Source organism: Dermacentor variabilis, chromosome 4 (genome assembly GCF_050947875.1).
Source record: "Dermacentor variabilis isolate Ectoservices chromosome 4, ASM5094787v1, whole genome shotgun sequence".
Taxonomy (NCBI): domain Eukaryota; kingdom Metazoa; phylum Arthropoda; class Arachnida; order Ixodida; family Ixodidae; genus Dermacentor; species Dermacentor variabilis.
In genome coordinates this window covers 227,764,270-227,791,774 of record NC_134571.1, presented here as the reverse complement: position 1 = coordinate 227,791,774, position 27,505 = coordinate 227,764,270, and the positions used below count along the sequence as shown (strand labels likewise).

General features: G+C 48.3%; 1 protein-coding gene across 12 annotated transcripts in view; it reads left to right on the top strand.

The window, feature by feature from the left end:
• Positions 1-27,505, top strand: part of LOC142580151 (uncharacterized) — a 750,235-nt gene that overhangs the window by 298,991 nt on the left and 423,739 nt on the right. For 11 of the 12 annotated variants that reach the window (XR_012827590.1, XM_075690998.1, XM_075691004.1 and 8 more), the window contains 3 exons: positions 3,417-3,563; positions 8,210-8,401; positions 9,332-9,433. Coding sequence is in view for 11 of the 12 variants with exons in the window: in XM_075690998.1 (XP_075547113.1) it covers positions 3,417-3,563; positions 8,210-8,401; positions 9,332-9,433 (441 nt within the window). In the remaining variant the exon portion in view is untranslated. The remainder of the gene's footprint in view (positions 1-3,416; positions 3,564-8,209; positions 8,402-9,331; positions 9,434-27,505) is intronic. The other variant, XM_075691003.1, reaches the window with a different exon arrangement.

The window sequence follows — 27,505 nt, the reverse complement described above, 5'->3', positions numbered from 1 at the left end:
AAATATTTTATGCTCCTTCTTCAATAAAATACATCAACTTAAATTGATAAAGCATGCGTCACGCTAGTTTCGGCTCGTATATTGCTGCCCTCATACCGGGAAGTCGTCGCTCGCGTGGAGTTCGGCTTGCAGACGACGAGTGAACGCGACAGCCATCGCCTCGCTTGTAGCGCTGTCGCTGTCGCGTGCAAGATCACTTGTAAGGGGTTTATACTTGTACATACTACACGTACGTACATACTTGTACATACTACATGTAAGAACCGATTGCGAAGAGCCGGCCTCTCCAAGAAGCAAAAAATGCTGGTGCAAGCACCACGCGAATGAAGGCGAAGTGTTAGCATCTCCTTGTGTTGGAAATGTTCTTTGGCGAGTAGGTTTTTTGCTAAGCTGCATTCAGCATTCCAGTGAGTACGTTTCCGGGCAAACAACTGTAGTGCTATGTTCCTGCATGCCTCCTCGTAGAACGTAAGCGGTGATGCGATCTTCAGCATTTGTGCGCTGTCCCAAAGTTGTCGGCAGTTTACACAGACGGTTTAAACGCGGGAAAAGTTTACCGGCTGTTATAGCACGTGTAGTATAGAGCCTTCATCAGTGCGCCATCCGCACGCTACTCGTAACTGGCGAATTCCGTCGGCTACGTGAGATGGTCTGTTTCTTATGTGTGCGAGAGAAGGGGGAGTGCAGCGTCTTGGCGTGAGCAGGCTTTCCAACACATGCCAACTTTACGCTTGCGCTGCGTTATGGTAGCTGCATGCAGGCTGTTTCACAACACACGTGCGAATAGAAAATTTGCGGCGCTTGGCGATGAAACCTGCGTCAAGGGTGGGCGATAAACATGCACCTTCCGTTCAGCGTGCTAACTATTTTTTTTTAGGAGAACCCAAAGCACGCATTATTGATAAACTCCGGTAGTAATCGTCACGGAAGTGGTTAGAGCACAACACTTGTTCTTGAGCGCTTGAAGTTGTTTCGCTTCACAGCAGCCTCCCACTTAGCTGAAAGCTTCTGGTCTTGCAGGAACTAATGGAACATCGGAACATCGTTGCGGCCGCTGGTGTTCGTGCAAGCGTAGGCTGCACAGAACGCCGGCATGATCGGCCTACAAGTTCAATTGATGCTGCGCACATCAACTACCACTCCCATATACACACAAACAAAGGAATGTAGGGTCGAGCGAAGCAGATTAGGACGCCACGCACGCAGAAATAAGCCCGGTCAGGCACGGTCGCGGAGACTGCGAAGGAGCGGAACACCAGTGTTGACGTCACTACTCCGCCGTTTCCGGTCTCCGCTCACATCGTCAGCGTCAGCAGCAGCACGCGGCGCTCGACGGGGGGCAGAGCTACAGCGCAATTTTAACCGACAATTGCGTCGCTCCTAAGTGAAAAATCCCCCCTAAAATTTTACCTTCATGGTTTATAAGGTTCCCGCATCTGTATATGAGCGGCTTATTGAATTCGACAGACTCTTCAGCTTCCCTTTAACACCATCATAAAGAATTGCGACGGCTGGTACATCCTAAGCTGAAAACAGACGTGCACAACTGATGAAGACTGCCGAGACAAAGATGCTGAACATGTGAAGGTGGCGAAGGCCCCAATTTGTCGGTTCTTGATTGCAAGCGCCGCTGCGACACACTTGATTTGCTGTGTTTTGGTGCTTGCCGCACCATCTGCTGCGCAACATTAGCAGCTACATTGCAAAGCCTCCGAGATTCGCGACGGGCAAGAAGTTTCAGAGGTCACGTAGAATTGAGAGGAGGCAGCCGCCGCTGCCTTCTGGCCAATCCCGCGCCAGTTAGATTTTTTCCGATTTTACCTTCTCTCGCCATTCTCTCCATTCCGGAGGCGATGCAGCCTTGTGTGTAGGCAGTAGGCGCGTTTCTCTAGCCGTGTGCCAGGCGTCAAGCCACTGGTACGGTGGCATGTAGGTCGAATTATCCGTGGCGGAACCTTCTCGCTTTCGAATTAACAGGCTTTTTTTATACATAGACTTCTGTGGAGCTTGGCTGGACCAAATCATACAGTTCGAATTATCCATAAATTCGAATTATTGAAGTTCGAATTAACGAGCTTTCACTATATAATATACAGAATATTTAATGGTAATCTCAACTTATTGTCAGTGTCTCTTCATCAGTCACCTCGAGCAGACGAGTGTACTTCACGCCATTTACTTTTGCTACCTCAAATTAATACTAATTATAGTCACCAAAGTTTGGAATTCAGAGGAACTATAATTTGGAATAGCCTTAATACTAATGCAAATGTAACCCATCTCCTCACTCTTTCTTGGCACATATAAAGAATTCACTCCATATAAATTCATTAATTAAATCATAATTTTTGTCTAATTTTCATACAGCGCTTGCTGATTCCTAACCTATACATATATAATGAACTCCTTCTGTATTAATTTCATCAACTTGTCACATATACTTATATTGTTAGATAACAGTGACAATATTATATTATGCCATATTACATGTTTATGCTGTTCTGTACTTGCAATTTTATTAATAATCTTGAAATATTCTTGCTACCCATTGTTGCCATTTAAAGTGTTTCGTCATGTATTAATATTGTTTGGGACCCTTTAACAATTTTGTTGGGTCCCGAAAAGTGTAAAAATGCAATGTACTCTAAAAAGACTACAATAAACTTCAACTTCAACATGTTGAGCGCAGGGTGGTCATAACAGAGCAAGCGGGGAATTTATGCAACAAATTGCACGCTGGTAGGTGTTATAACTTAGTCTAGCTTAGAAATTTGCAATGAGTGAGAATGGGAGAAGTACTCGCCTTGGTGGCAGCAGTGGCTTTGGTGTTGCGCTCCTAAGCCCGAAAGTGCAATTTTGTGGGGGCAAAGTGCAACCATGCCCTTGTCCCATGCATTGGATGCACGTTAAAAACCTCAGGTAGTCGAAATTACTTTGGAGTCCCTCGCTACAGCATACCTCATAATCGGATTATGGTTTTGACGCGTAATACCCCAGAACATATATACAAGAATGTGAGAATTGTGCCAGAAGCATCTTTTCAAGCATGGCAGGAAAGGGCATAATATGTGCACGAACCTATTAAATAAATTTGGTGAACAAAACAGGGGGTGTCACTCAGTGTTTGTCACAGGTGCAACTGCTTTTGATCATTATTAGCCTAGTACTGTGTGTTAGTGCATAGAAAGCGATGTGGCCTGAAGCACCTTGTCAAAATGTGGTTTAGAACATCGGCCAAGTCTTTGGAAGGAATGCATGCCTTGACCCTTAATTGGTGGTGGGACGCACTTTTGGTATGCCTTGGAAATGTCACCTTTCACGTGGTCTGTGCCCTACTTCGTTAAGTTGGGCTGGTTGGCCTTACTTCATCGATGTGCACATACAGAGAGCTGACTTTCTTCACGCCCTTGCCTTAGACGGGAGGCGCTTTCCAGGACAAGAGCTGCAGGGGGAGAAAGCGAGCGGCAGCAGCTCAAAAGTCATTCAACTGTTCGGCGTGCAAGCGTGCATTTGGCTCCAGGCAGGATGCCGACACTCACATCCTGAGCACCCACTACAACTTGGTGAGGTTTGCATAGATTTGAAACGACTGATTGAATGCATAGTGTTTTAAAAAGAAAATATCTGTTATTGCATTTACCTGTTGCTAACGCATACTAAGTGGTTCTAAAGTAAAGAATGTACACCCTGAGCTAAGACACTTCCATTTTTTTAAATAGTGAGAAAAAAGGGGGGGGGGGGGGGGGTACATGTTGCAGTTTTTCTGAACAAGAAAAGTATTTCTCAAATCAACCAATTTTTCAGTACATCTATCACCACAATCATAAACCGAAATAATTCTGCCATCTCTACCTTCAGCAACTAACATAACTTTTTCTTTTAAATGAGCTTTTGTAATCAAAGCTGCGAGTTACCATCCCCACCCTACATGATGATGATGCTGATTTAATATAGGGCAGTGACAAGTAGTCACGTAGCCTACTTGAGTTAATCAGGTATGCTATAGGGTGTGTTTCAGTGAAGAAGGTTTGTGCATGTCTGTTGAAAGAAATACATTTTGCTGTCTCCCCAGGACCACAAAGTCAATCTTAGTTTTGCTAAAAATATTTTTGCCTCTGCCAAAAAAATTCTGGAGTCTACACAAAGCCGGAACCGGCTTTTGCAATTTGCGCAAAGATAGGATACTGATGAGATCCCAGAAAAACTATCGTAGCTGTGCATATGAAAAATTTGGTGACATGCTATGAACAGCGTGCATTGACATAATCGTAATTGCCTTGTTTAGGAGGTCCTGAACCGCCCCTCGAGATTGGTGAAAAAACACAGTTCACAGATAAGCGTTTCGGCCAAGTTTTGCACTCATGCACGCAGCTCGCAATCGGAGTACAAAGTTGCCTTTCTCTCAAACGCTCTTTCTTCAACAGAAGCCTGCTCCTCACTTTCTCCTCGACGCTTTATTTCTTAATATTCCGTTGTTTTTTCTGGGATCTGATCAAAATTCTATTTTCGTGCAGTTCGCAAAAACAGGTCGCTGCTCAGTGGAGACTTCGGAATTTTTTTTGGCCAAGGCAAACTTTTTTCACAGAACTATGATTGGTATTCTTCAAAAAAATTAAAAGACGTCGGCGGACATGCACAGACATTCCTAACTGACCACTTTGTGTACATGCGTTTCATTCTAACATTTTTGTACACATCTCCTTAATTTTTTTTCTCTTCCTCAAAGCTTTTCTATGTACATTGTATCGCTACCTATGCCTGTAAGAGATCCGGTCATATTAAATCTCTACCCTGATTTTTTTCAGTCAATACTCTCAACATCTCTTGCTTATCTTGCCTGCTGACCGGTTGATGCTTCTGTTCACTTTAAATCCAAGCACTTCTGGAAGTTTTAGGTTATGTGTGGGTCTCGCTGCGTGAATTCCTTCACATTCCATTTGGATGTGCTGAGTGGTCTCCGGATTTTTGTTGGAGCATACACATGCTTCATCTTGTGAATATGCTCCGGTATGTCCTTAGCCAACCAGCTCGAGCCTCAAATAGCAAAGCACTGCCCTTTGTGTTAGAATACAGTTTTCCTTTCTAATTTCTTTGTCCCCATTCTTGTATATCTCCATGGTCTCTTTTGTTTTCATTCTTTGCATCCAATTCACTGTTTGTGTTTCTCTTACTTTCTTCTTGATGACTCCTGGTTGTCTATTTGCACTTTCAATTCCCTTGTACTTGGTTGCCAACTTTCTTGACCTCATCTTCCACTCTGTGTCCACGCTTTTCAGGTAAAGATACTTGTTCGCTTTAGCCACTCTTACATTTAGATCGATGTTCCCGAGTCTTTCTTCAAACCAATAATTGGTCTGCGCTTCAATGACTTCAAAAGAAACCCAACCTATGTCACCCCCTGCACTGCCTCATTTGTGGTTTTACCGTGGGCTCCCAAAGCCAACTGGCCTTCCGATCTTTGCTTTACTTCCAACCCCGACTAGATATCCTATTTCAAGCACAGAATAGCATTTGCGCATGTTAGTGCTGGCACCATTACTCCTTTCCAGATTTCACGAACTACCTCATATTTGTTGTGGCCCCAAAGTGCTTTGTGTTTAATTATTGCTGCATCCCACTTTTTCTTTATGTTCAGATTATCTTGGTGGCTACTGAGCTTTTATGTATACGCCAAGGTATTTCTTCTCTGGGTATAAATTGTTGTTGGATTGACACTACATAAGTACTCGTGTCTTCATAGACGGTCATAATTCCCTATTTCTCTCTGCTAAGCTTAAGGCCTAGATTTGTCACTGCATTGCCACATATATTCGCAAGTGTCCGTAAATCTCTTGTATTGTCCGCTAGTAGCACTATGTCGTCCACATACATCAGTGCGGGGACCTTCTGTTGCACCGTTTGTTCATTACTCATGTATGATAAATCAAACCCTAATTCACTGTTTTCCAGTCGTCTTTCTATGCCCTTAACATGGAGCAGGAACAACAACAGAGACAGAGGACATCGTTGCTTCAGTAGTTGCTGAAATTCCACCACTTCATTATAATTTTGGCCTTCTCATACTATTTTTACTTGGCGTCCTCTATATATCTCCCTCAGCAGCTCCACAAAATTGTCATGTACGACTTCCTGCTTGAGAATATCCCATAATATTTCCGTGTCTGCATTTCCGTAAGCTCCCTTAATATCTAGAAATGCTATCCATAAAGCTTTATCCATGCGCTAAGCCTTAATAACCTACTTCAGGTGTATTGAAGCTATCTATCCATCTATTTATGTAGTACCTTTCTTGTGCTGACCAAGTTGTCCAACAGCTTGGGTCACTAGGTATGTGCTCGTGATGCCGTCGTGGTCATCCCAACTTCGTAATCTGACTCTCGTCATGCTGTCGTTATCATGCCTTATACGCAGACCCACTGGTCCAAGTTGTCTGGTAGCTTCGGCCACTAGGTATGCGCTCGTGGTCGTGATGCCGTCATGGTCATCACATCATCGTCATTCCAGCTTTTCCGTCCGACTCGTCATGCTGTCATTGTCACACTACCATTGTGATTCCATTGTAGTTGTTCCATCGTCATCGCTCCAGCATCATCCAACTGTCTTAGTGCTATCATCGTGACGCCATAATTGCCATACTGTCTTTGTGATACAGTAGTCATCACCACTTGTCTTCATCTTATCGTCCTCGTGCCGTTGTCATGCGATTGTTGTCATACAGTCTCATGCATTCGGTGTCATACCGTTGTCGGGATGCCATCACAGTTGTTCCATTGTCTTCATTCTAACTTTGTCATCCAACACTCATGTTGTCATCGTGCCATCATTATAACACAGTCGTTGCCAACCATTGTCATAATGCTGTAATTGTTCCACTATCATTTTACCTGCGTCATCACTTCAGTAACGTTGTGCCATTGTCGTCATGCCCAAGTCATCATACCGGCTTTCTCACTCCACACTTGTCAATGCTTCACTCTCATTCAATCGTAATCATGCTATTGTCATTCAGTCATAATTATGCCACCCTTGTGCCATCGTCGTCATTGTGTTGTCGTCAGACAGCCGCTATCATGCATCCTTAGTCATATCGCTGTCGTCATGCCATCATTCGGCTCATCGTGCTGTCGTCGTCATGCCAATGTCGTTATACACTCGGCATCACAACGTTCTCATTCTATTGTCGTGCGATTGTCGTCATTGTGTCGTCGATATACACTTGTCATCATGTAGTTGTCGTCATATCGTTGTAATGCCATCACGGTTATTCTATTGTCGTCATTCTATTTTCGTCATCGGACTCTTGTCATGCCATTGTGGACAAGCCATCATTTTCACACAGTCGTCGTCACGCCATTGTAGTTATGCCATCGATGTCACGCTGTCATTTTACCGTCGTCATCACTTCAGTAACGTTATCCCATCGTCGTTGTGCCTTCGTCGTCATACCACCTTAATTAACCGATCGACATTAATCCTTCTTAGTCATTCTACACACTCGTCATACAGTCGCCATCATGCATTCATTGTTGTACTGCTATCGTCATACCTTTCCGGTTGTGCAATGTCATCCTTCTAGCTTGGTTATCCTGTTTTCGTCATACCATAGTCGTCATTCGCTCGTCGTCATCACATTGTCCTCATGTCGTCATTGTCACACTGTAGTTATATCACTGCATTGGCGTCATACAATCATAGTCATGCCGCCATGCTCATAAGAGGTCTTGGCAAGCAAGTTCCATAGCAAACTGGGACAATACCGAAGCAACGGAAATCTCAGAATGGCCACACAGATGTAAATAAGTTTGAATTCAGATAAACGGTGTATTGCTGCATTGCTTGTATGCTAATTGCATTACTATCGACATTCATCGACATATGAGTTCTGCCGTAATTATTTTTCTCGTTTTTTGCCATTCGACCATTTTTAATGGTGCATTCAAGTTTTGCATTTTGGAAAGGCTGTTTCAAGAAAAGTGAGCCTCTGATGCAGTGTATTGTATTGGCAAAACATTGTTGCAATGCTCAAGCTATCTGTGCCTCACCATTGCCTCATCTGTGCTCGAGGTAACATATAGCGGTGCCGCATGCTCAATTAGGTCACTTGACTTTCCTCCTATATTCGTTGGCTTCACAGTTGAATGCTAGATACATGGGCTCGCGCAGTCCAGCATTTTCAGCTACTTGCATTTTATCTCTTTGGTTTATGAAGGCCCGCGTAAACGATGACCGGCCGTTGACTGCGCCGGAAGTGGTGTCTGCCCTGAACCAGATCAAGAACCGGTTGCGTGGCTTTGACTGCCTCCAGCCAGGCTGCAGCCACTACGCTGCCAGTGCCTCCGAATACCTGCACCACCTCAACATCTGTGGCCCATATGCTGGACAGATTGCAGCAGCAGACCGGGTATGCACTGTGTATCTTTTTTAACTGCTGGAGGTGACAGCATTGAGCTGCAGGGTCACTGTGCATGCCCACAATTTTAAGAAAGTTGCAGCAGCGATGCTGACAGGAAAGGGCATATTGTAAAGCATGCTTCTTAGTGAACTTTGCTTATTTATTACAACCTGAGAATTTTTGAAATTGCTGATGTGTTTTACATTAGAAGGAATATTAAGTTGTGTGGAAGCTGTCCATCAATATTATTATTAGACAGTGAATTGCGAGTACCTAAATTATGCCACATCTTCTTACGAGTGCATGCTTTGTGTTTTGTTAGTGGCTGTCAGTCTTGGCTTTACCACAGTTATAACGAGCAAATCTTCAATGTATTGTTGGCACCCGCCAGCATCACCCAGCTTTGGCAGGCACCATCGAGAACAATGTGACACTAGTCCACACTTACTCAGCACCCAAGTCTGACCACACCAGATTTCAGCGCAAACGGCGGAGGTGGCAGTTGAAGCAAAAGGTCCGCCGAGTCAGTGCGACGCATCATGTAGGCGAACTTGGAGGCCATTTACAGGTCAAGCTAATCAAGCATTCAGTGTTGCCGTCCATGAGGTACATGGCCTCATGGACAGCAGCGATCGTGAGCGATGACTCGCCAAAGGAGTTGCATCGTTGGCTCCAGTAACTTCAGCCCTTGCACATACAGTTTGAGTCGGATCATGCTGAGCCAAGATTAGGCCTATTGTACCACTTCATTCAGAACAGTACTGTAGCTTATTGCAAATTTTGTGCACAGGTTTGGTGTGTATGCTTGATTCAGTGCAGGTTTAGCGCATGGGAAACGAGGGCATATCTGTTCTTTATGCCTTGTGAGTCTGTTGTGAAAGGTATAAAGGGGACTGGCAACCACCACCTCTACTATACTCGGTTGTGCCGTGTCTGCAGGTGGTGTCCACACTCCGCAACAAGAGCCAGGCTTTGTCCACCCGACCCAGCCAACCCAAGCGGGTGCCCTGCTTCAAAATCAACCTGGATTTCCCTGATGGGGTGAGTGCACCAGTGGCAACACTGTCACAGATCTAAGCCTTTTATTTCACAACCAGAGGTTGCTCTTAACAAATGGTAAAAGCAAATGCGGCTTCCCATAAAAACAACACTCTCTATGACAAAGCAACTACATAAAAGATGGAAAGCCAAGCACCCTTTTAGAGGAATTTGCTATCTAGTGCATGGACCTAGGCTGCAAAATTTTAATGGCCTTCCATGACATTTTGTTGGCAGCATAGGGGACGGGAAGAGTCTTCACAGCTTTGAGGCAGCAAGGCTTACTCGATCTCGACCACCTGGCATTGCTTTGTGCCTGTTGCATTCACGGGCTCCATCCTTGCTTTGCTCTTTTTCTTGCCAGCACAGTCATTGCCTCGAAAAGTATAATTATTCTGTCATGGAGCAGTTTTCAGTCGAGCACTGTCTCGCCCGCATTAACCCTGTGAGGGTTCTTACTGTACATGTGCGGCGCCACAGATTCGCCCCGAATAGTTTTTGGTGTACATGTGTAACGCTGATATTATATTTGATAATTGGCAGGTATATGAAACCACTGGTTGTTGAGAGGCACTGCATTCTCTGTGGAGTTGCCCAAAGTCATTTGGAATTGTGTGTCCACTCATCAAGGCATACAACTCACCCTGTATGCCTCCAAGTGCTTGCTCATAAAGTCACGCATGCATCGTCTGCTACACCCGCCGTGGTTGCTCAGTGGCTATGGTGTTGGGCTGCTGAGCACGAGGTCGCGGGATCGAATCCCGGCCACGGCGGCCGCATTTCGATGGGGGCGAAATGCGAAAACACCTGTGTGCTTAGATTTAGGTGCACGTTAAAGAACCCCAGGTGGTCGAAATTTCCGGAGTCCTCCACTACGGCGTGCCTCATAATCAGAAAGTGGTTTTGGCACGTAAAACTCCAAATATTATTATTATTATTATCGTCTGCTACGTCCTAGGCATGTGTGCAGGAGATGCTACCTTTTATTTACAGCCGTAGCTATCCTGCTTCTGGTAGCTTAGATAAGCCCCGCTGAAGTTCAGAGATCCTAATCAGTTTTCTTTAACATTAGTTGCAGTTCCCCTTTCGATATTCCTGTGCACTGAGGTGTGTGCAGTCATGATTGTTGAAGCATCTCTTTTTCTCACTCATTTATGATGCGTTTTTTCATCTGATGAAACATGTTTTTGGGACAACGAATTGATGGCCATAAACATTGCTAATGAAAAGGCATCATTTGGAGTGTGATCGAGCTGCCCTGAGCTCGCTGGCCAGAAGCGACTGCACCGAGTTGTTGCCGTGACTCCAAGAACCCCTACTTTATTTTCTCCGCACAATATATATTTCTGGAGGCCACCACTGTCTAGTTACTTGGAGCATGTCTTTTGTGCCCTCTACATCCCCTCTTTTCAGAACCATGAGTTTGTAACAATGCAAAGCCCACCGTGCAGGCTTGCACAACGGAACAAACTAAACAAGCACACCCTGACAGCCTAGTAATAGAAAACAGAAACCTCACATATAGAACGGAGAGAGAGAAATTTATTTACAGAAAGGCAGAGAGGTCAGTCTGAGCTATAAACATATGGAACAAATCACAAGTACAGTCTGTGGGGTGTTTTAACTAATGGTCCGAAACTAGTGTACCGTCCCTGCAGAAACCCTGAAGGCACAGGTTTAGCTGGTGGGCTGCCGCTGTCGTAACAGTCATGCAGCAACTACACAGTCTGTGGTGCTAGACTGTCATTAGCAGCGGCACTGGCAGGTACAGGTGACTTCTGTTGGCTGGTGCATGGGGCGAGGCATTGGTGACTTCTCCCAGGGATTCCCGCAGGTGTCTGCACGAAGTGTGAGCATGGCATACTTGCCAACCTTCCCAATTCGCCAGGGAGACTCCCAATTTTTTACTGAACTTTCCGATTGTACAATCACTGGCTTATATCTCCTGAAAAGTGGTCTCTATTCGTGCAATAATGGTTTTTGCGAAACCGGCACTGCGGAATCTACAGCCACATCGTAATCGTCAGCATCACCCACAACGGCAGCACTAGCACCATCGATATCATCTGCTAAGCAGCCAAAACACTGCGTTGTGCGCTGTTTTGCTGTTTGGGGAGACGGAGCCGAGACGGACGGATGCCGACAGCTAAGTTCTATTTCTATTTTTATTTCTAATTGCAGCGGCGGGAAATCTGAATGGAGATAGGGCCAGCATAGAAACGTAGGTTGCAGAGAATTGGAGCACTGCGAAGCCAGGAGAACACTTAGCCAAAGTAGGGCGATAAAGTAGGTCGTGGCCAACACATAACAGTTAGGACTAAAGGTTTAATAGTTAGGGCTAAAAGTGTGTTTTTTTTTTTCCTTTTTTTTCCCATGGGTATTGGTTTGGTTATTTTACTAGCTCTCTTTATTCTTCTAGAGATTCTCAGTGTTCTTTATTATAGTTAATTTTTTTCCTCGCTTGTACACTGTTAAATAACAGTAGGACAAGAGACTTCATGGGACGGCCGGCTAGAAAAGCCAAGGAGGAAGGTGGGGACCTCGTCCAGTGTGAGAGGCGTGAACGATGGTGTTATTTGGATGAAACGACATTCAAAACCGTGGCGGAGGCGGAAGGGAACGGCTTCGTGTGCAGGCTGTGTAAGGTGATTGAGAATTTGGAGAAGCAGCTAAAGAGTGAAATGGCGAGGACAAAGGAGGAACTCGAGAAAGAAAAAACGAAAAGCGCAGAGTTTTAGGAAAGGGTCGAGAGGGAGTGGGCCTCAAGAATGGAGGCTGTAGAACGGAAATGGAGTGAGGAGCGAGAGAAAGGGCAGCAATTGGAAAAACAATTGAAAGAGATGAGAGAGAGAGAAGCTGAGAGGGAGGCACAGCAGGAACTGAAGAAAAAGGAAGCAGGAGGATCACCCAGTGGAGCAGAATTGGGGGCGGACACGTTAACGTGGGGACCGCGGGAGACACAGGTACAGAGGGATAAGACGACAGGAGGCAGAGAAGGCAAGGGGGCAGGGAAGACCCAGCCGACAGAGACAGGAGGGAGGCAAGATTCGCTTGAAGACAGAAAGGTCTGGGTGGTTGGAAGCTCCAACGTATCACGAATGCAAACAGCACTCCTCAGAACAGTGCAGTATGACAGACGAGTGAAGGTCGAATGCATGCCGGGGGCTCGATTCGAAGCGGTGGCGGAGAGAGCCAAAAGCAAACTGAATGAAAACAGAAAGGGAAGAAACCTGGTAATTTTGCATGCTGGGGTGAATGACGTCCTGCAGAATAGGGGGCGAATGCTGGGCAGACAGATTTAAGAGGGAGTGGCGAAATTAAGGGCTACCTCTGAGGCGGTGCACATTGCCCTGTGTACTGTCCCAGAGGTCAGGGGACAGGGCCCTTTCATTGAAGAACAGGTAGTGACGGCAAATGTAGTGATTAGGGAGTTGGGGCGAGCCCTCAAGTGTGATGTGGTGGAGGTGAACAGAATGATTGGGGGGAAAAACTTCCCCTCTTTTGGCCCGGATGGCATTCACTACACTACACCGGCGGGATGGCAGGGAGAAACGAGGGTGGGTCGTAGGGCTCAGGCTTTTTTGCAGGCACGCAGGGCGACCCTGCAAGCCAAAACATAAAAGATGAAGGACAGGGGAGGGGGGGGCAGGACAGGAGCACGGAGGAGGAAGAGGAAGAAGGCAGTAAATGTGAGGTTCATCAACATGCAGGGGGGAAGAAATCGCATTAAGTGGGACGAAATAGAAGAACAGTTACAAACGGAAAATTTTCAGGTATATGGAGTTGCCGAAACCCATTTAAGAGATGAGGAAGAGCCACCATTCATTGTGAGATACACCTGGGTTGGGTGCAACAGAAAAAGGAAAGAATGCAGAGGAGGAGGCCTTGGGGCGCTAGTGAAGGGACAGGACTGGGAAAGGGTAAGGGAGAGCTGCAGTGAGCACATGTGGCTCAAGGGCACCGTAGGGAATGTTGAGACAATCCTGGGAGTTGTTTATCTGAAAACGGGGAATGAGTCGAAAGAGGAGAAGGCAAAACATTTCAAATGTATGGCCAAGGACATCAGGGAGTTAGCTATGAAACGGGAGATAATCATCCTAGGGGACATGAATGTACATTTGGAATACTTTGACGGGGCGACAGATGCAACAGGGCAGATGTTAGTAGATTTTTGTGAGGCTCATGATTTTGTGATAGTTAATACTGAAATTAAATGCGACGGGAAAATAACATGGAAAAGAAATAACACCCACTCAACAATCGACTACTGCCTAATGTCCCACAAGCTGTATGAACGGTTGGGATGTATGGAAATTGATGAGGAAGGTACAAAAAGCCTGGGGAGTGATCACAAACGAATCAAAGTCAGTTTTGGAAGGACAGTACCACTGGTAGAAACTAAAGAAAGGAAAGGTATGAGCAAATTGAATGACAGGCAGCTACAAGAAGTGGCCAAAAACATCGAAAGCATGGTATCCAAGCAACCACAAAGGGCATGGGCATACGACGAGTTAATAGGTATTTTTAAACGAGAGCTAGAGAAGGGACAGATTAGGAAACTAGGAAGTAAGCGGGGAAAATATAAACCGAAAAGCTGGTGGGACCGAGAAGTTAAGGAGGCCATAGAGCAACGCAAAGATGCGTGCAAAAAACACAGAGCAGCGAAGAAAAGGGGAGCCACACCAGAAGAGGTGGAGGCAAAATGGGAGGATTACCTTGCAATGAAAAGAGAAGCATTGGCATTAATTCAAGCCAAGATAGCAAAAGTTGGGGTACAGTGGATGTTAGAGATACGAAAAAAAGACAGAAATGCCTCTAAGAAATTTTGGGCACACATAAAGCAACAGAGTAAGAAGACAGAGGTGGTTCAGCACTCACTGACCACACCAGAAGGAACAAAGGTAGAGGGAGAGGAAGCTCAGGAATATATTAGGTTAACAATAGAGGCAGCATTTGCAGAGCCAGAGGGTAGTGAAATGGAGAACAATGACAACAGCAGGACAGAATTAGAGGAGGAGTACAGAAGGATGACAAGTAAGGAATGGGACAGAATTGAACACAAGGTTCTCGTGGGAACAGCGACAGGACCTGATGGCATACCTATGAAATTGATAAGCATATTAGGCCAGAAAAGTAAATTAAAATTACGACAACTTATTGAACAAATAGTAGTAGGGGGAGATGTTCCACAGGACTGGAAATCCAGCAGAATGATATTAGTTTACAAAGGTAAGGGAAGCAAGGACAACATTAAATCCTACAGGCCAATAACTATCACATCAGTCATATACAGAGTAGCAATGCAGATGGTGAAAAAGAGAATGGAGGAATGGGCAGAACGTGAAGAGATCTTGGGAGAACTGCAGAATGGATTTAGAAGGAACAGAAGGCTAGATGATAATTTATTTGTTATAACACAGTGCATAGAGATAGCGACAGCTAGGCAGAAACCGCTATAGATAGCTTTTTTAGACATTAGAGGAGCCTATGATAATGTAAACCAAGAAAAGTTATGGAGCCAGTTGAGGGAATATGGTCTAGATAGAAAGATGATTGAGTTCCTACAACAAGTTTATACAGATAATGAGGTAGAGATAACATGGGAGGGGGAAACTACAAAGCCAGCTAAAATAAGAAGGGGTCTCAGGCAGGGTTGTCCATTGTCGCCTCTGCTTTTTATGATCTACATGAGCCAAATGGAAAAGAGACTAGAACAGAGCACAATAGGAACTGACATAAGCTATATGCTGGAAGGGCAGAAGGTAGCTCAAGTACTAGCCGGACTGATGTATGCAGATGATATTGTACTGCTTGCTGACACCCGAGTAGGGCTACAGGAACTAATGAGCATATGTGGAGAGGAGGGGGAAAAATTGGGACTACAATTCAGTAGAGAGAAGTCTGGGATAATAGTATACAATGAAGAAAGGGGGGAACCATTGGAAATACAAAGCACTAAGATTGATCATGTTGAAAAATACAAGTATTTGGGCATATGGCTAAACGAGGGCAAAAAGTACTTGGAAGAACAGGAAAAAATTATGATTGAAAAAGTGAAAAGCAACTCAGCTGTAATGAAACACAAGGCACTATGCAACTATAATTGGTACGAGGTGGTTAGGGGCGTATGGAAAGGGGTTATGGTACCTGGCCTCACATTCGGAAATTCAGCACTGTGCATGAAATCGGAAGTTCAGGCATGCATGGAAACGAGACAGAGAAGTGTAGGCAGGTTGGCCTTAGGAGCACACGGGAACACCCCTAATGAGCGTGATATGTATTGAAATCTTCTACCTGATGGAGCATTTGCACAGTGTTCCTGTCCTTGAAGTTTGCAACCTGCTGCCAATATGGAGCTAACTTTGCTGTGGAAACTGCAAGACAGGTTAGAAGTGAGCGACCCGTGAGAAGTTGAGCAGTACTGTAGCCAGACATTCCAGGGGTGTTCCAGTGTGCCAGCAAAGCCAGGAACGGGTCTTAGGCATTCCGGAGCAAGTCCTTGATTGTGTGGGCCATTCACTGCACTTCATTATTACACTGGGGAAAGCAAGGGCTGATCATAACAAGCCTCATCCTGTAGCTCTTGGCAAATTCCTAGAATGCTTTGCAGGTGCACTGAAGCCCATTGTGACTATGCACAGTATCGGGAATTCCATGCCTGTCTAGAACACTTTGCAGGCAAACTGAGGCCTATTGTGACTACGCAGTGGTGGAAATGCCATGCCTGGCTTCGGCTTCGGCAGGATGAAGAGGTGCTGAACAGTACGGACATATCCACGTCAGCTCCCGCGTTCTTAAATGTTTTTGGGCATCTTTTCAAGAAGAACCCTGGAAATATATACCTTATCAGAACCGCCAAGTTTCAAGAAATCCGCTGATACCAGAGTTTTATCAGTGGCTGGACTTTTCGTCATATTCTGAGGCTTTTTCTCTACGATCATGCTGACGAGGGAGCTAGCCCTAACGCACGGAGCAAGAAATATTTAGGAGTGGAAACTCCACTGTTTGCGGCGACCAGAAAAGGTCACAAGCCCACGGAGCCGTTATCGTGCTGGCGTCCTGGAAAGAAATTACTGCCGTTGAGAGCGCGCCGGAGTGGCCGGAGCCGCCTGCCCGGGCGCTGCATATTTTTTTTTCCGCAGCGGCTTCTACGACGCACCGCATGGCGCCGCCACTGTATATGGCCCCGTCGGCGCATACAACAATTGTGACTATCTGGTCGCCCGCGCTCGCTCGCGCTGACGGGAGTTTCACCTCCTATATGTCTTACTCCATGCCCTAACGGATGCAGCCTGCTCTCGCCGCGGCAGTTCAGGCAGGCCTAGGTCTAGCCCCGCACTTGTGTTTTCCCATCTCTGTGCACGACTGAGGTGACGACACGTGCGTTCATCGAAAGCGAAGCCATTCCCGTAGTCGTAACTGTGGAAGGTATGGACGTAACCCTGGAAGATCTCAGCGGTGCTGGGTGGATCACTGCCCTCAGCAACCGTAAAAAGCAGGAGATGAAGAGGCCGCCATTACAAGATGGCCATCGTGGCACCATGAACAAGCTGGCTGGCTACCGCACAGCCAAGGAACCGCCTAAAAGTCTGTTGTCGCAAGTAACGGAAGCTTCGCGACTTCCGAAGCTCCCCAAGGAAAAAATCAAGATTATCGTGCGCCCTAAGGGAGGCTTCGATGTATCACAAGCCGACGTAGTACTGCTCACTCAAGCCCTGGCTATGGTGGCGGCCCTGCCTGAGCAGCAAGCGAAGGAAGACACCGTGTGCCCAAACAAGGTACAGAATATTTTAATCGTCTCCACCCCGCACACCTCTAATGCGAGGGCCTATGCGAGACTAAATAAAATCCATACCAGGTACGGCACCTACGAAGTTTTGCCATACATCGCCGCCCCCGAGGATATATGCAAAGGCGTAATGAGGCACATCGACCCCTCTCACGACGAAGGAATCCCTAGAAAAATGATTGTGAACGAAAGAAATCCCACGGCACTAGAAGCCAGACGAATCAAGAACTCACACATAGTTGTGATTTTATTCAGAGGCATGTGTGTGCCCAACCACGTGATCTGCGGCACGGCCTTGCTGCCATACTCTCTATACTCTCTATACCGACGCCAAATCATCGTTTCCCATGCTTGCGGCCACATAGGCCACCGTGCCGACGTTTGCATCAGCAGTAAGGAAGAGAGAAGTAAGTGCCGTGGTTGCGGAAAAGCAAAAGCGGACGATGAAGAAGAACATCAATGCGCCCCCAAGTGCAAGGCATGTGGCAGGCTCCACTTCACCAGGGACCGAACATGCAAAAAGTGCTATCATATATACATCGTACGACGCCAATAATGAAGGCGCCGGCAAAAAGCAAGGAAGGCACAACTGGACGTGGAGTCTGGCATCAGCGACAAAATTGGTGACAGCTCGTCGGCTACACCAGCTCCACGGAGCGACTCCATCCTCAGCACCTGATCTCGATCTGGAGGGCGCTCACGCTCGAGGAGAGGATCCAAACCGAGGCAAGGAGAACGCTCTTCCACATTGAAATCCTGGTCTCGCTCCCATTCCGTCAAGCGGGCTACATGGTCTGATAAGGTCAAGAGAGTGACGCAGCTGTCTGGGAAGAAGAACGCATCAAGCCAGAGCATAAGATCGATTCCTGTATCCAAGCGCTCAAAGTGGAAAATAGGCAACTTAGATGCGGGCTCGCAGTGCTTAAGGAATCCTTTAGCAGCATGAAAGGAAAATTCATAAACCGGCACATGGTTAGCAAAAGTAACCCTGGACCATTAGACGGGCACTCGAAACGCAAAGCGCTCAACCCAGAACGTTTTAGTGACACGGAGGAGGAAGAAGAGGGTGACATAACCGAGGTCAGCGAGACCTCGTCTGCCACTTTGGCTTCCCCTGTCAAAGACGAGGGTAAATTGAAAAAGACCCTGATTAGGATTATGGAAATGCTCTCCGCCATACAGTTGAGAGTAACGCTACTAAAAAGACCTAGGACTCAGCCCAAAAGAAGACAAACAACGCATACTGAACCACTCCCAACTTGATCAATCCCGACGGGGGTGCCAAGGGTTTCTGAAGATTTCAGTTAACTGATAGGTCAGGTCACTTTGTCAGATCGGTGGCAGATAAGCCACAAGGAGATCACTCTATTGGGTATCACACAGTTTTGTATGTTTCGCGTACAAAAGCGAAACGGGGAGAGGCATCGCCGCATTGTTAAAAAGAGCATCTCCTTTGTGGAGCACCCCGTTCCAAAATATCGGAGTGGACTAGAAGCACAATGGATCAAGCTCGTGCCCAGTCGATCGAGCATCACGAATGTCTTTATTCTTAACATCAACAGCTCGCCTGCGGATAGGAACAAAGACTTCAATGCACTATTCCATTCCGCAATCAGGGCAGCCAGAAACATGCCCCTCTTAAAATTGCATGGGACTTCAATGCTCTGAACACGGAATGGGCATACGGCTTTAACAGTAAGAAAGGCACAAACTTAGCCAGATGTGCAGCCAATTCTAACCTCACTTTTGTTATGGATCCTAGGTTTCCCACCATAAGGGGTAATTCGGTCAGTCGAGACACAACGCCAGACCTAGCATTTTTCCTAAATATTGAGGGCATGTGGGATAATCTTCAGGAAGACTTGGGTAGTTACCACTACGTTCTCGAAATCACGGTGCAGGTCAAACCCAAACCTCCGATCAAATACGAATACATCGATTGGGATCTTTTCAGGAAAATTCAAGCCAATACGACCCCTTCAAGCGAATCCTTCAAAGATCTAACTTCCAATCTTAAAGAGGCCATCAACAACGCGACCAAAGAAATCAGCACACAAATTGAAGTCCCCGAAATGGACTCGGGGTTAGCGCATTTCCTGGAGGCTAAACACGCTCTTGCGGAGAGGTGGAAAACGCACAAGTTAAATCGCCGACTACGAGCAAAACTGAGGTCAGTAAACAAGGAAATAGAGTGGTTTTCCAGACAACTGGCCCTGCTACAGTGGGACTAGACATGCAATGAAACGGACAGTCGCATCAGAAGAGGTAGTACCGTATAACGTGGGATATAGGTCGAGGCGGAATATAGGTCAACCCCCTTACAGTGAAGCAAAGAAGTCAACATAAAAATTATAAGGCACAGAACTTCATTTTATTTATCGGTGCCGCCAGACTCGTCGCCTGCTTATTCGTTTGAGTTGTCTGAACTCTCATCTGAAGACGACTGCTTCTCACTGGCTGCATCCCACAACATGTCATCCTCGGTACCATCCAAGGAGTTGCTAATGGAACACTTCTTGAAGGCCCATACCACCATATCATCGGGCAGCAAGCGCCAAGGCTGCGATACCCATGTGGCCACAGTGGCGAGATGCGACCTGTGCAGCCAGCCGGTTGGGGTCGGGTTGTCGCCGGCCATCCACTGATTATACTGTTCACGGACATGGTCTTTAAAGGGCTTGTTAAGCACGCCATCCAATGGCTGAAGTGTTGACATCATACCTCCCAGAATGATGGCGAGCTCCATCCTCCCGTCGCAGATTGCCTGCTTTACACCTGTGGTCAAGTGCCCGTGAAAGGCAACCAAGACAAGCATGCTCGGACACCGCAGGAGTGCACTGGGTCGCCGATTCCAGACGGTCTTGATCCAATTGAGCATGAGGGCCTTGTCCATACAGCCCTTTTCGTTCACGAAAATGACAACATCCCGTGGGAAGGCCTCTTTTGGCAGCGTCTTCCTCTTGAAGATTATGTATGGGGACAGCTTTCTGCCGTCTGCAGTACACGCGAGCATCACTGTAAAGTGCAAATGCTCGTTCCCGGTTGAAAGAAGCTTGACTTCCTTCGCACCGCGTTTGCACACCATGGTGGATGACGGCATGTCAAACCACACCAGCGTTTCATCAGTGTTGCCGATCTGTCCCAACACGTAGCCATGCTGCTGCCGGAGACGGATAACACAGTGCTGGAATTCGACCAGCTTGTCCTCGTATGCCTCTGGCATCTTCTGGCAGATTGATGTGCACCGTTGAAATGCGAATCCCTTGCGTCACGTGAAGCGATGAACCCAGTAAATGGAGCCCTTGAATTGTTCCTTGGACAGTCCGGATTCTCAGGCGATCTCGATAGCTTTGATGCGGATGAGTTTTACTGTCACCGGCAAGGATCTGGCACGATGCTCGCGGACGAAATCCGCCACCTTGACTTCGAGCTCTGGGTGCACCATGCGGAGCCCGTAAAAGGACGTCTTCAGTTGCAGGCAAACAGCTTTACTTTCTGCGTTCGTCAGTACCGGACGCTTTTTTCCGAGATGCCAAAGTGCCGCTGGGCGGACATGTTCCCATGCATTTTAGCATATTCGATCACTTTTTAAATGCCGTGGTGAACTGATGTCGAGTACTAGTACTCATTTTGTGGGTTGTCGAGAGATTAGCAATGCCAGGATTAATTGCTGCACAAAATTTAAAGATGGCGTCGGTCCAACTGCGTAGGCTGTGTCAACATTGCGCCGTGTCGGTCACCATGGAGGCGATAACGATGCGGATGCCGAAATGTCTGTGCTTCTACATGTTGCCAGACGACTATTCAATATAAGTCGAGTGGTGACCTTTTAGTAATATTTTTTGGTAAAAATCTCAACCTATATTCTGCACTATATGGTAAGTGGAATCTGCTTAAAAGCCTCCTCAACGACAAACAGTCCAGGAATGCGTTAAATCTCACCGTCGATAGGCTCATACATAAGCAGGTCATCTCGGGCCTCACAAATGAAGCAATTGTCAACAACCTAGCGCGAACTTACCTACTCGTCAAGGGAGGAGATTCGCAAGGCATAAACGCGCGAGCGGGTTACATGGGGATAGACACGTGTTCTTCTAAGCAAACGATGCACCCGAGTCCAAACAGCGGGACATTTTCCTGGCCAGCTGCGGGACCCACATCTTCAGTCTCCTGCTCGACCTCCTCAGGCCAGCCACACCGCATGTTTAGACGCTAGTGAGCTGCTCACCATACTGCTCTTGCATTTCAGCTCGGCACTGTCCACACTAATAGAGCGTTTCCGCTTCCATAACCAGAGCCGCCGGGAAGGAGGGACTCTTGGGCAGTTCATTGCTGCGCTACGAAGGTTAGCGAGTGCCTGCACCATTGGGTACCAGCTGGACTCGCTGCTATGGGACCATTTCATCTGCGGCATAAATAACCCTGCCATGGAGACACACCTCCTGGAGTTACCCTAACCCTCGCTGGACGACACCGTGAAGGCAGTGCTGGTGATATAAGATGCGGCCAAGGACGCCGGTGAGATTGCGCATGCGACCGGCTCACTATTGGTGAAAGCGGCGGTCAACAAGTTGGCGACAAAGGGCAGTACCTTCAGTCGCTGTGGTGGTACCCATTCCCCCTCACAGTGCCAGTTCTCCCAAGCACAATACTTCATGTGCAGAAAAACTGGGCACCTAGCGCAGGTATGCTGAAGTGGGGGTACGAACAGCGGACAGTAGCACCAGCAGCCCGGATCCAGTCCAATTTCTACACAAGCCCGTGGCCAGGGTAGCCGTCGCAAGGCTACGCACCGGAGACGTGTGGCAGCAGGCTCGAGTGCTTCCTCGGCCAGGCTCCACGTCATGGCCGAGGACCCGCCGATTTTCGACATGTGGCACACAGGCCTTGTTCCGTCTGTGCTGCCGTACATACTGACCGCCGAAGTCTGCAGGCACCCCATTTCCATGAAGCCGGACCCGGACCTGCGTGCCAGTCATGGCCAGGAAACTGCTCAAGCGTACCTTCCCCACCGTGTCCGTCAAGGCTTCGGGCATGATGCTGTGCAGCTATTTTGGGCAGCTCTCCCAGGTCCAGGGTCATGCCCAGGTTAGCATTCTCTGGCGACAGGGAGGCAATCTTTCCCCTTTACTTAACCAAGGGGTTGTCGCCGGTGCTGCTGGACCGAAACTGGATTCACACACTGGGCGTTAGTCTGATGGAGTACCAAGAAGTCGTACTAGATGCCGTGAAAGACATCCCAAGCCTCCTGACCAATTTCAAGTCCCCGTTCCAGCCAGGGGTGGGCACATTCGCCAGCACGTTGGCCGGCATCTATGTACCTGAGGGAACCCAGCCTCGTTTTTTCAGGTCTCGCCCACTTCCATTCACTCTAAAGGATGGGGTCACTCAGGAGCTGCAACAGTTGCAGAGAGAGCACATCCTGATGCCCGGCAAGACGTCTGAATGGGCCATTCCCATCGTACCAGTCCTCAGATGAGATGGCATTGTCAGGATCTGTGGGGATTTCAAGGTTCCCATCGCTACCGTTGAGAAGTACTCGCTGAGCTGGACTGAAGATCTCTGGTCAGGGTTGTCCTGGGGACAGAAGTTAACGTAGCATGACCTCCGAGACACTTACCACCAGCTGGTGCTTCATGATGCCTCCTGGAAGTATGTCACAATATCGACAACTTTGGGGCTCTTCCAGTACACGCGCTTACCATTTGGTGTAGCCTCAGCCCCAGCCTTATTTCAGAGGGAAATGGACAACCTCTTCAGGGGCAGGCACGTGGCGGTGTACAGTCAACGACTGAATTTTTGGACGCCCAAATTTTTGGACATGCCTGATATTTCGGGCGTCTTCGCGGCACTGCCACGAGCCCCATAGAATCAATGTATAAAGACATCTGAAGTTACGGACGCTCGAACCCCCCGCCGTCCAATTTTCCGGACTTTTTGACGCGACGGAAGGTCCTTTGGCTCCTCGCGCAGCGGCCTTGCGCAGGAAATCGACTTGCAGCCGAAGCATATCACCGCTTTGAACCACAACTAGCCAAATCTAGCCGTCACACACCGATTTGGTCTGGCCACGCTGGCTTTGTTCATCGCCGCACTTCCGCTTCCGCCTCTGGCGGAGTTTCCGGAGCGGCGCCACTTCATTTGTTTATGTAGGCCACGTTTTGTCTAGCGTGGTGTGTGGTTGTGCTGTTATGTCAAGTGTGCTCTGTGACGCTAGGCCTAGGTGCTTCGACGCTCGTCTGCGAACTCCACGTTCCCAACTTGAGGATTTCGCTTTGATGGCCGCCACTCCGTCTTCGCCGTCCTCGCCGATGGCATCGAAGCGTGGAAAGCAGTACCGTCTGTTATTGATGGAGAAGAAAGCCGCCATTATTAAGCAAGTCGTGAGCGGCCCATCACAGGCTGACGTGAGCAAAGAGTTCGGCATGGAGCAAGGAGTAGGTTGTGGGGGATTCAGAAGGCTCCGATGTTGAAGATGAGGAGCCAATGCCTGTGCCGCCTACAAGCGCCGAGTTGACGCGAGCACTGTTGACTCTTTCGTCGGTGTACAGTGCTGACATGACCCTTGCTCATATCAAGGTGAATATGATCGCATGCAACTGGAACGCCGTCCAAACAACAATCAACAAGTTCTTCAAGCCACTGCAGCAATAAAACCGGCTGCCCGACGATGCTCATGTACATAATAAACCGGCAGTTGGCTGCATACAGAGTTTTTGAATGCGTTTTTTTATAGCACTTTCACTGATGCTTTGGCAGGGTTTCGGAAACCCGGTACTTCGCCCTTTACCTCTAGATCCGAGAAAAAAAGAAAAACAAGTGCGTTTTTTGCATGCATTCATTTTTTCGGACTGCCTGAATTTTCGGACGTTTTTACGTTCCCTAGAGGGTCCGAAAAATCGGTCGTTGACTGTATTTCGATGATATCCTGGTTACTGGCAGCGACGATGGGGACCACCTGCAAAACCTGCACAACGTCCTCACACGACTCCAGGACGCCGGCCTCAAGCTCAAGCTGGAAAAGTACATTTTCCTGGCCCCCAGTGTTGAGTACTTGGGATATGTCATTTCCCAGGCTGGCCTAGCCCCGGCCCCCTGCAAAGTTGATGCTGTGCTCAAGGTGTCTAAGCCCCAGAACAAGAAGCTTCAGAGCTACCTCTGCCTGATCAACTTCTACAGGAGTTTCCTGCCAAACAAGTTGGCGCATCTACAGCCACTCCATCTTCTGCTTCGAGATGGTCAGGAATGGGCCTGGAAGAAGTAGCAGGACCGGGCCTTCCAGCACAGCAAGGAGCTAATCACCAAGGCTTCAGTGCTGGTACACTTCAATCCGGCCAAGCCTGTCGTCTTGACTGTAGAGGCGTCGCCGTACGGCATGGGAGCCGTCCCGGTGCACCGAGACAAGGATGGCCAGGAACGCCCTTTATCGTTTGTTTCTCATCTGCTTCAACAAAGGTCTGGCCCTCATGTTCAGGTTCGAGCACTCTCACCAGTACCTGTGGGGCTGGAAGTCTGACGCGGTCACGGACCACAAGGCACTGTTGGGGCTGCTTGGACCTGACAAGGCAGTTCCCGTGCAGGCATCACCTCGATTGGTACGCTGGGCCTTGAGGCTGGCAGCTTACAGCTACCAGCTGGTCTACTGTTCAGGAAAGGACCTGGAACCTGTTGATGCACTGAGCCACTTGCCCCTGCCAGAGGTGCCTGCTGCTGTTCCAGAACCTGCTGAAATGTTCATGCTGGAGCATGCGTACCCGAAGGTACTCTAGATCTGCGGTGTTGCAGGCGACCAGCCTGGGCCCAGTCCTGTCTTTGGTGGTCAAGGCGGTGCCCCGAGGGAGGAGTTGGTTCAGCTAGCCTATAGCCACAAGGCCGCTGAGCTGAGCTTGCAGCAGGGCTGCCTACTGTGGGCTTCCAGGGTGGTGATCCCACAAAGTCTCCGGTCTGGAGTCCTGCAGTTGCTGCACGCGGATCATCCTGCCATAGAAAAGACCAAGATGATAGCCCGGTCTCACGTTTGGTGGCCTGGCCTGAACCAGGCCATCATTCACATGGTGTAGAGCTGCCAAGTCTGCCAGGAGCATCAGCGGGCCTCGTATCATGTGGAAATCAACCCCTGGCCATGCCCACAGAGACCCCGGTCCCGTTTGCATGTGGATCTTGGGGGGGGGGGGGGGGGCCCTTCAAGGGCCATGACTTCCTGGTGGTGGTGGATGCCTTTTCGAAGTGGCTTGAGGTTCTGGCTGTCACCACTCTGTCAGGTGTGACCATTGCGGCACTGTGACAGGTCATCGCCGCCCAGGGGTTGCCGAACGTTGCCATGTCCGACAATGGTCCCATTTTCGCCAGCACAGAATAGCTGTCCTGGCTGACAAAGAACGGAATCTACTGGATGATGGTTCTGCCGTACCACCCTGCTCCAAACAGTCCAGCCGAGTGGTTGGTGCATACCATCAAGGACAAGCTTAAGAAGAGCCAACCTGGAAATTTCCGGTTACAGGTTGCCTGGGTACTGTTTCAGTACTGAACTACGCCCCACAATGTCACTGGCCATGGCCCCTGTGAGCTTTTTCTGGCCTGGTGGTCAAGACACCTTTGGATGTCTTGCATCCGGACCTCGAATCCACAGCGCTCCTGAAGCAGCTGAAGCAGATGCTGGCTGCTGACTGGGGGTGCTGTCTCGGGCCTTTACTAGAGTATGGAGCTCCAGTCTTTGCCAGGATTTTCCATCTTGGCCCACCCTGGTCCGCCGGACAGGTTGTATCTCCTGCCAGCGCCTCATCAATGCTCGTCTGCATGCCAGATCGGACCACGTGGCACCAGCACGCCGATCATATTAGGCCTCGCCTCGGGACCTGGCTTGCACCCTTGGCAGATGCTTTAGAAGTCCAGCCCACAGGGGGACCAACGGCAACACCAGTCGCTTCCAGCAAAGCACCACCCACTTGGGACGTGGCAAGCGTTGCCAGTAGTGCGGAGCCTATCGGGCCGGTGTCAAGTCCGGCACCACTCTTTAGGCCTGCCACTGTGTACCATCCAGACGGAGCTAGGCTTGCTCGGGCAGCACCCAGCGTTGCCATACCTGGCCCGTCAACACGAGTGCTCAGGTGAATTACTTGACCACAAAGGCCGCCGGACCGTTACTCACCTGGATAACAGGTGTTGTCAACTCGGCTGGGACTCATGTTATTTTTTACATTGAGCCTGGACATATTTCATTTGTATTGACCAAACAAACTGGGATTGAGGGATGTAACAATCATGTGACGCTCCCTCAGGCGTAATCTCCGTTGGCCCGCCAGGCTTGGTAGGCAACATTGGTCACCGCACCAAATAAACACCAAGCACAGCTACTCGGCGGTCAGTCATCGTTCACCACCACCATGCTGTAGAGCGTCACTCTGACGGAGGGTACCTCGAGTGCTCCCTCGTTCATGAACCCGGGCAGATTGTGACATACACGTGTCAATATACAGATATATTTCCAAGTGCATATGCATGTATCCCTGCCCAGAACAAACAGCTCGTGCCGGGTTGTAACGTCATCCTAATCGTCTTTTCAATGATGATAGACCTGCTCTTGGTCAATGAAATAAACATTCCATAGCAATGTTGTTTGTACAGGGTGGCCTACTTATTATATCATCTATGCTTGATGAATTGCCTGCTACCAACCAAGGTGCTGCCCATGTGGGCACAACATGAAGTGGCGAGTGGCGTTGCGGGTTGTGGCCTGCACAAGTGAGGAAGATGAAGAGAGTGTCTCAAGGGTGCCTGACGCAGTGACACAGATGTGGGTGACATTTTTCATAGACAAGGCATGCTCGGAAAGAATTGTCTTCTCTGGCTACCAGGTGCCAGGTGAGGTGCCTGTGGAACTTCCACACCAAGTGAGCACTGCAGAGCTTGTGCACACTGTTTTAGCTTCAAAAGATGTCGAGAAGCAACGAATAACCGGCCACGTAAAGGTAAATCTGCAGCAGAGCACCTTTGCAAAGCTAGTTCTCTGGCCAACACATTTTCTCCTCTCCAGAGAAGAGGCCCATGAGGTAAGCAAATATGTAGGCGAATACATGGCAGATTGAGGTTTTCCACCTCTGTGCACGACATGCTTAGTGGGATGGTACCCACTGTCAACTCAGCATCTCTGGAATAGCTTCAGCGCAATGTTCATTCAGAATGAAATTCATATTTGATTTAGATTGAAGGGCACTGACAGAACAGAGAAAGGGCGGCAAAAAACTAGGTGGGGTGATGAAATTAGGAAATTCGTAGGCGCAAGTTGG